Source organism: Equus asinus, chromosome 5 (assembly GCF_041296235.1).
Source record: "Equus asinus isolate D_3611 breed Donkey chromosome 5, EquAss-T2T_v2, whole genome shotgun sequence".
NCBI classification, from domain to species: Eukaryota; Metazoa; Chordata; class Mammalia; order Perissodactyla; family Equidae; genus Equus; species Equus asinus.
Window position 1 is genome coordinate 47,435,675 of NC_091794.1, and position 9,281 is coordinate 47,444,955.

Here is a 9,281-nt window from a genome sequence, read left to right on the forward strand (position 1 = left end):
TCTCGAGCAAGGCTTAAAGGATGAGTGAGAATTAATAAGCAAGGAAGGAGCATGGAGCCTGAGAGGGTGCTCCAAGCTGAGACTACCAATATGGATTTGTAAGATGATGTGGTTGGGACGTTTGACAAAACCAGGGTTCTTTGGAACTCTTAAATGATTATGAATCCTACTAAGTGTGCAGAATAGGATCCCAAAGGGACTCTGATCATACAAAGTGGGGCAGTAGAAAAAGCCCCAGCAGTGTCCCAGAGGGCCTGCCCTGGGCCGTCTGGCAGACTTGGCTTCCCTTTTGTTGGTTGACGAGTAGCCTTTTAGTTCCAGCCTCCAGTCAGTGAGTGCGTTGCTTGGGTTTAATGTCCGGCTGGCATGACCTCTTCGGTGGAGTACAGTTTTACTATATTTATCAAGTAAATCATGAAGAATGCCATAAGGACTCATTAAACCAACAAAAGGGTTAATTTTAATTAAGACCAACAAAGGGGTTAATGCTGCCGAGTCACCTTTTAACCCAGAGGAGTTGTGAATGGAACACTGACTTCCAGAAATGAAATTCCAAAATCTATTGTGTTTCTATCCATATCTTAATAATCAACATCTGCGTTTCACTTTGAAGTTTCGTTTTTGCTTTAGTGGTGGTGGTAGGGGGACTGTTTGGTTTGGTTTGTTGTTTCGTTTGGTGGCTTACAGTTAAAAAAAAAAAAGGTTATTGCCAATACAAAATCATTACATTTTTAAACTATTTGATTTGCCAGAAAATGGATGTTTTATTTTTATATTAATTCCTTAGCTGTTTGTGTCTAATGTCAAAAGAACCAGTTTCCTCTTAAACTTTAAATGGCCTGTAAAGACTTGGTGAAGTCCTTCAATGAATACAACTTTTGTCTTCACAGGTACAGGCTAGTTCCAAAGGTTTATTTTCCTGCACAAATTAACGATGTTGTACGCGCCACGAAGTACTTCCTGCAGCCAGAGGTCTTACACAAGTATTCGGTTGACCCAGACAGAATTGGCATTTCTGGTGACAGTGCTGGTGGGAATCTCGCCGCTGCGCTGGGCCAACAGGTAACAGGCTGCCCTGAGGTGCTGGTGTAGGAGGGCACGTGATAATATCCAACAGACCAGTATATTCTCTACTGTGCATGGCAAAGGCTTAGCCAGGTGGGCTTGTCACTAGGGGGCCAAGTTATTCAGATGACCACACTTAGAGAGCTCTCAGATATCTTTCTGAAGTAGGAAGAGGGGTCATTGAAAGAAGTGTCATTTCTGAGTCCTTGTAAAGGCCCTGATTTCAATTAATGTGAAAGGAAGGGCTAACATTTTAGAGGGCTCCCTTGCTCTCAGGGATATACGTGAAAATTAAGTACCCCCCTCTGCTTTTCCATGTTGGACTTGCAAAACAGGGTATTTTTGCTTAAATTCCAATCGCTAAGATTGTTTCCTTAGAATTTTGAGCCAAATTAAAAAGTGTTTCCCTCAATTTGTTTTAATATAAAAAAAGTAAATGGTTCAGGTACATTAAATGTCATAACACAAGTTAATCTGAGCTTACCTGGTTACTTCTTTGAAAATGGTATCTCTCTCTAATAGCAGCCAACATTTAGGGTGGCTGTGTAAACTTAAAGATAAGTACATTTCCTTCCTCTTATGGATTAAATAACTTAAGAAGAGCATCTCTGTCTTCTCACCTCCACACTTCCTTGGGTACCCTCAAATAGCATCTGCCTTTTTATTTGTGGTGTACCTTGGTTTTTTTCTCCCTTGCTATGTTTAAAGAACTTGGTTCTCCACTTGGCCTTGGCACATTTGCTATCCCTGTGTCCACATGTGGTAAGAAGGAGGTCCTGGTGCAGTGGGGAGAGCATCATAGGCTTTCAAACCAGACAGAACTGGGAGAGAATCCAATTCCCCTCTTCGAGAACTATTTGGGCAAGTCCCTTCACCTCTCTGAGCCTCAGGAGAAAGAGGATAATGCCATCCGATTGCCAGGACTTAGTGAGATGATGTAATTCTTGGCACATATTAATAGTACTATTAACTGATTATTTCCTCATGTTTTTACAGAGCAGTTACATCTTCCCAGTAGGGTTCTAAAGTCCCGTGTGAAACAAAATTGTACGGCTAAAGTGACCTTGAAGATGGTTTAGTTGCCTATGAAACACAGTGACTGAGTTAGCTGCCTTTTGGATGTTACACGAAAAAATATATCATCTTAGACACTAGACTTACAAAATGAGGCAATGTATCCACATTTCAGGGAGGCCTGGGAGAATTGAGGTCTGCTGAGCTGGGGGATTCACTCAAATTTCCATGTCAACCACTCTGGGGCGTGTGCTCGTTAAGTAGAAAGGAAGGTGCATCGTCAGCACTCTTTAAATCCTCACGCGTTCTCCCAGCATGAAGACTAAATGCTCATCAGAGGAGGTACCCTGAGGTCCTACTAAAACTCTCTGGAGTCCTATCATCTGCTCATTTAGCTTTTCCTACTCCTCTCCTCTGGAAGAGTCAGACTCGTTTTTTTCTCCCAAGTAAGCCATTGCCTTTTGGGGACTTGCAGGCAGTGCAAAACTAAATAAGACTCACGCATTCTCCATCCATAGCACCCATCAGAGTGTGCTAAGTGCCAAAAGATAAATATAAGTATTAATGGGGGTTTAAAGACCTGAGAGATCACGTACCTTTGAAGTGTTCCCTCAAAACGATGAGTTGCAAACATCATCCCTTTTTCAGTAAGTAGCTAGCAGCTCGATAGGGTGGCGGTGGCGGTGGGGATAGAGAATTAATTATTTTTTAAACTACGTTACTTAATACCAATACCTGGCAGAAATTTAACCCTTATACTCCTTTGATTCAGAGTAACACATTCAACTACTTTATAAGATGTTTCTGTAAAAAGAGCCATGCAAAATGAAATAATGTTTGCTGCTTCTTCTCCAGATTAGTCAAGATGCCAACCTGAAAAACAAGCTCAAAGTGCAAGCTTTAATCTATCCAGTTCTTCAAGCTTTAGATTTTAACACACCCTCTTATCAGCAAAATGTGAACAGCCCGATCCTGCCCCGGTACGTCATGGTGAAGTACTGGGTGGACTACTTAAAAGGCAACTATGACTTCGTCGAGGCCATGACCGTTAACAATCACACTTCCCTGGATGTAGAAGAGGCTGTCGCCCTCAGGGCCCGTCTCAACTGGACAGCCCTCCTGCCCCCATCTGTCACAAAGAACTACAAGCCTGTCGTCCAGACCACCGGCAACGCCAGGATCATCCAGGAGATCCCTCAGCTGCTCGACGCCCGTTCTGCCCCGCTCATCGCAGACCAGAAAGTCCTGCAGCACCTCCCAAAGACCTATATTCTGACGTGTGAGCACGATGTCCTAAGAGACGATGGGCTCATGTATGCAAAGCGTTTGGAGAGTGCAGGTGTGGAGGTGACCCTCGATCACTTCGAGGATGGCTTCCACGGGTGCATGATTTTCACCAGCTGGCCCACCAACTTCTCAGTGGGGATCCGGACTAGGAATAGTTACATCAAGTGGCTGGATCAAAACCTGTAAAGGAGTGAAGTTTCTAGAATGCTTGAGCCCCTCTTGACCCTCCTGCACCTGCTTTGGAAAGACATGCACTTTTTAGTCGACTAATTTCCCCTTGTTACTTGTGAGTTATGGAATCTCTATTCCCTGCAGACTTATGTTAATTTAATTTTTTTAAATGCATTTGACTAATCTAAGTGCAAAAGCATCTGAAATCTGGTTCTCAAAGTGGACCAGTCTCTGTCTTCTTGTTGTTTTAGCCAAACTGCTACTAATACCCACAGCTGCAGAAAGCAGGACTAGGAGCTGGAAATAGCTCTGGGTCCTGCCTTCATTAAGAAGTTCTTTTTAGAAGAAATTTTTCCAGCTGTGGATGATAGAGTGACCTTGAATGAGTTAAGAAAATGTAGGCTCTTCTTCAACTTGCTAGAGTTTGCTTTGAGTTCAGAGCAGTGTTAAATGCGTGCACTTTAAGGTCAGTGCTGGGTACCACGTGCCCTCCGTTCTTCATGAATGGATGGTTTTGTTTCCTATGGGAATTTCGGCAATGGCTTTCTAGCAAGGACAGGTTTCTCAAAAGACTTTCTTCCTTTATAGTGTTAATTTTATGAGATAGCTATCTATAAGTCCAGCTGGATTATGATGATACTTGAAAGTTACTTTCTACCACTATTATTGGAAAATAGGAGGTTTGCATGCACTGAATATATGTACATTGTTACATTTTTTGGTTATACCATCTCCTTGGGAGAGATCTTTTGGGAGCAAAGTTATTTAGATTTAGAATAAATTTTCCATTACAGAACAAGTAAAAACAAATGAACCAAACTACTGTTTTCATAATGAATACTTCTCACATAAATTACCAAGAGCAGTGTGTATATATTTGGCAGGGTCAGAAAAGAAGATCCATTTAATATTAGTTTAAAATTATGAAAAATACCTTTAGAGGGTCTAGTTTATTCTTGAAAACAACTTTTTCACTTACACGGCTTTAAAGTGGGCCTATTTTGGTATATATAATGTATTGTTTATTTTTTTAAGTTATTTAATGTTAAAATATGTAGCTAGACTTAAGTTTTTCAGGATAATGTTGGTAAAGAATATTAGAAATAATGATATTTTTAAAAAACTATCTTAGAGTTTAAAATCTACCTTGGGATTATATCCACATATAATTTATGAAAAGAGGTAAAATAGCTATTAATACTACTATACATTAGGTTTAAATGTTTTGATGTTTATATGCGTATGCAAATTAAAATAACTGGAAACTATGACGACACCTAGTAAAGTCACCTAAGTTTATAGTTACAGCTCAGACAAGACACACGTGCTCATCTCTGCTCTCTCTGTTTGGAGGAGCACTGGCTCCTATTCTTCTGGGTGAAGGACAGACATTGGCGCCAGCTGCCTACGTCTCTCATTAACTCCTTCCAGCCAGGTCTAGAAGTTACAACAGCCCAAGCTTATCTTCATGTAAAGGCTTCACTGCCAGTGGGAACGTCTTCAGCACAGCAAGAAACTGCACTTCTGACTAAGTTGAGTCGCTCTGCCCTCCTTCCTTTCACTCTTACTTCTGCCCCCATCCGCGCAGGGACTGCAGAGAGCGGCAGTAATGATACAATGACATCGTCCATGGAGAGAAAGTAGAACCTTTTCACTCATTTGAAAGATGAAATATTTTTGGCATTGAAATAACAAATGAAAATTTGCACACTTTTCATTTATTGTGTAAGCATTTAATGTACAAAAAAGAAGTAAATGCAACATTGTGTGTGTGTGCCTGTGTGTATATAAAAATAATCATACAAACTAATGTGCTAATGGACTCAGGCAAGTCATTTATCATCTCTGAGCCTCTTTTCATTTTCCTCTAAAATCAGAGAATTGAGTTATTTGATCTCTGAGGTCTCTTCCAATGATAAATTCCAACCATTTTGTCAGACTGGCAAATTGTATTGGCCTCTTCTCTTTTTGTAGGTCATTATTCTATATACAGAGACTCATGCATCATCGAAAAATTTTTTTTCTGTAAACCTAGGATTTTAGTTCTTACTCTATAATAGCTACCCTTCTCATTTAATACTACTCTTTTTGACACCTTTTGAAGGGACCAATGTTTGGATTTATTTTGGTTACCTACATCTAAGAAAGCAAAGAAAACGTAATACACACACAGAGTTCCTTAAAATGATGTTTTCTCAGAATTGCAAGGCAAATCCTACGGTAATTGCAGACAATGAATGATTCCGGATCTCTAAAGGGCTTTCTCAGGTGAGAAGGAAGTGAAAGAAAAAAGAGGACAACCACTGTTTCTGATGAAATACTTGAGTTTCATTAAAGCTTTTATATATTCAAATAATTCGTCTAACAACTTGCACTGTATCCCACCTCAGACCTTGCTTTAAGGTCTTCCTTGAAATTTTCCTTGGAATAATAAAAATTGCAAATCATGATACACAATAACCACTAGACACAAGAGAGGCTAACCCAACCCGAGCTCTGAGCTCTAAGAACTCCTTTGGGAAGTCTGCAGAGTTTATGTTGAAGACATTTTGGTTCGGGTGAGTTCATTTTCTTTAGCTTTTGTTTTTATAAAAAAGAAAACCTTATACTCTGCAGATTGGTTTTTTTTTTTAGTGTTATGGCTTTGCTTTGTTTTCGTATTTTATGAAAAAGTTGATAGTCTTTTTGTAATATCATTGTGGAATATGAACATAAATATATGAAGAAAAAATATTGAAGTGCTGCAAAATATAGTGACGTGTAAATGTTTTATCATCTATTTGTGAAAAATTTAAGACAACTGTATAATTATCTCGGTGGATATAATATTTTATGCATGCCATTTTAACCTTTGACCTTTTGCTTATTTCCCACTGCAAAGGGGAAGGCAGATTTTATGAAGGATTTTAGTAGCAAATCTGTTTTGTAAAACGAAAATCCAGTGTGGAGGCAGGAAAGTATGTGTCTGTTTTGACTCATGTTTGGAAATAAAATGGCTCCATCTGGGAATGTGCGTCATCTCATTTTCTGGCTCCCATCTCTCTCTTTCCCTCTATATCCTAGATCCCTAGCCACAGTGCCCTCTAAATCTTCTGCCCCTTGGAGTACTCCAGCTGCCTTTCAGTCCCCGAGAGCTGGTTCAGTGGCCTCCTTGAGCACATGCATTTCGTGTCTCGATACAGCATGTGCTGCTCAAATTGGGGAAACCTACCTTGGACTGGCGAGAAGATTCTTAAAGCCAGGCAGGCCCTGAGATTATTTTGGGACTTTTCAATACACTTATTAAGAAGGGATGATCACAGCGCAAATGAATTTGGATTTGAACTGGTTCAGCCAAAGTATCAATTCCACCGGAGGTAAGTTCTCAAATTGACTCCATCATTACGAGCAAATCTGGTAATTTCACACTTAAGTTTATTACGCTTAGTTTGTATCAGTATCATAGGAATTTACAAAACTTTTTTTTCCAAATGAATTGTTTGTATTAGTTCTAAATGGTCACATACAGGCTTGTATATTAGATTTTCCTCTTTGATTATAGTTACTTTCATCTTCTCCAACAAGACCTCTAGTCTATGGCTATATTTTGCTGGAGGGATCTACTTACAGTTTCAACAATTGTCCTTTGGGGCATTTAAAATGTACTCTGTTTGAATATTGTTTTTCTTGCAATTTTCATTCTTTTTTTATTGCTCATTTTTTTTTAAATAGCATCTCATTTTCCAGCGGAGCCCCTATTTAAATATCTAGAGGATGTGGACATCAGTACCACACTCCTCAAATCTCAGAGATTGGAAATGTGGATATGATTCCTAGTAGGGATATGTGCATTGCTCAGCCCTGTCACTCAGCACCAGCATTTTGTATCACTAGAGAGAGAGGCTTGTGACATTTGGTATCTTGTTTAGAAGGCTCCTCCCCCAGATTTCCCCACAACTGGTTCAGTGTTGACATTCAGATTGAGAGCTCCACCTTCTCAGACAGACTCCAACTAGCCCCCAACCCTTCCAATCCCCACCCCTCTCTCCAGCCCCAGGCCCCTCCCTCTGATTGCTAGGCTTATCATTGCCGCTTTCCATCTCACTTCTCTGTCTGCAATTCTTATTCATTATTTGATTGTGTGCTTGTTTTCTGTTTTCCTCATACTTAAATGTAAACTCCATGAGGTGGGGACTTGGTCTTTTCCATTCCTGTTTCCTAGGCATTTAGAACAGAGCACATAGTGGACTTTCAAAATGTGTTTTTAAATACATAAATCCTTAGTGAGAAAAATGGAGCTTATAGGAATGAGGGTATTATTATTTTTGTTTTATTTCTTTTAAGTATGCTTTTTTTTGGCGAGGAAGATTGGCCCTGAGCTAACATCTGTTGCCAATCTTCCTCTTTTTTTATTTTTCTCCCCAAAGTCCCAGTACGTAGCTGTGTATCCTAGCTGTAGGTCATTCTAGTTCTAGGTGGGGTGCCACCACAGCATGGCTTGATGAATCGTGTGTATGTCTGTGCCCAGGATCTGAACTGGTGAACCCTGGACCAATGAAGCAGAGCATGGAAACTTAACCACTCTGCCACAGGGCCGGCCCCTAGGGTACTATTTCCCATGTATTTCTCCTAGAAGTAAATTAAGGTTATGTCAAATATAAAAAAAAATCACTTAAGACTAAAATTACTTACTGTCCTAAAAGCTGAATATATCTAAGCAAAATTAAATAATTCAAAGTAATTTCATTCCTGTTTTTAACTAACAAATTTTAAAGCAAAAAATGTTTTTGAGTGAATGGATGAAAAGAAGATTTTTTCTTTCTTCCACAATTCAAGTCCTTCCTGCACTTTTCTTAACAGATACTGAGGTTTTTGCTGTGTTAAATAAACCGTTGCAAAATGCCCTAAGAGAATGATCTACATAACACATTCCACAAGTGTTGCATGGAAGTCACCTTAAGAATTTGAGAAATTTCAACAAATTTCTACTACTTTTAGGATGTCCTCTTCCCTTCTTTCTGTTCTCATTATTTTTAAATAGGGAATCAAATTCTATGTTTTCTATTCCAGTTAAATTCATGAAATAAATAATAATTTGCTTGGCCGCAGATGAAATTTAAGTATTCTGCTTTAAAATGAATGGTTTACTAACCTGCTGACTTCGTTTCTGCTGCTCTCATCAAATGAAGTTCTCTGCCTTCTACACAAAGCCAGGACCTCAATTTGCGTCCTTAATCCAGTTCATAATTGTCTCCTCCACGGATGTGCTGAGTTGTCTCCCCTTTCTCCTGTACCTTTAATTCTATTCACTCCTTCCCCTTAGCTCTAAGAATATAGTGAAATCTGTCCTGTGCAAAGAGCTTCCTTCCCTTTGTCTCCATTTTATTTTCCTTCTGATGCAAATAAGGCAATATTGTGTTGGTTATATATTGCTGAGGAACAGATTATTCTGAAACCAGGAATTTAAAACAATAGCCATTTGTGATTGGGTGATTCTGGGTTGACTGAGCTTAGCTTGGTGGATCATCTGCTAAATGTAGTGTTGACTGGGACTGCGATCATCAGAGAGCTCCACTGGGCGGCGACATCCGTGATGGCTCAGTACTTGGCGGGCAGTTGTTGCTGGCTGATGGCTGAGTGACTTGGTTCTCTCCCACATGGCATTTCCTCCTGAACTGGAATTCTAAAAGCGTTGCATCTGGATTCCAACATGGAGCATTCTGAGTGTGCAAAAGTAGAAAGCTTTGTATCTCCTAAGATCCAGG

At 39.7% G+C, this 9,281-nt stretch overlaps 1 protein-coding gene across 1 annotated transcript in view; it reads left to right on the top strand.

The window, feature by feature from the left end:
- Positions 1–5,695, top strand: part of NCEH1 (neutral cholesterol ester hydrolase 1) — a 53,570-nt gene extending 47,875 nt beyond the window's left edge. The window contains exons 4-5 of the mRNA XM_014866847.3: positions 891–1,062; positions 2,935–5,695. Of these exons, the coding sequence (XP_014722333.1) occupies positions 891–1,062; positions 2,935–3,552 (790 nt within the window). The 3' untranslated portion in view covers positions 3,553–5,695. The remainder of the gene's footprint in view (positions 1–890; positions 1,063–2,934) is intronic.
- The last annotated feature ends 3,586 nt before the right edge of the window (positions 5,696–9,281 follow it).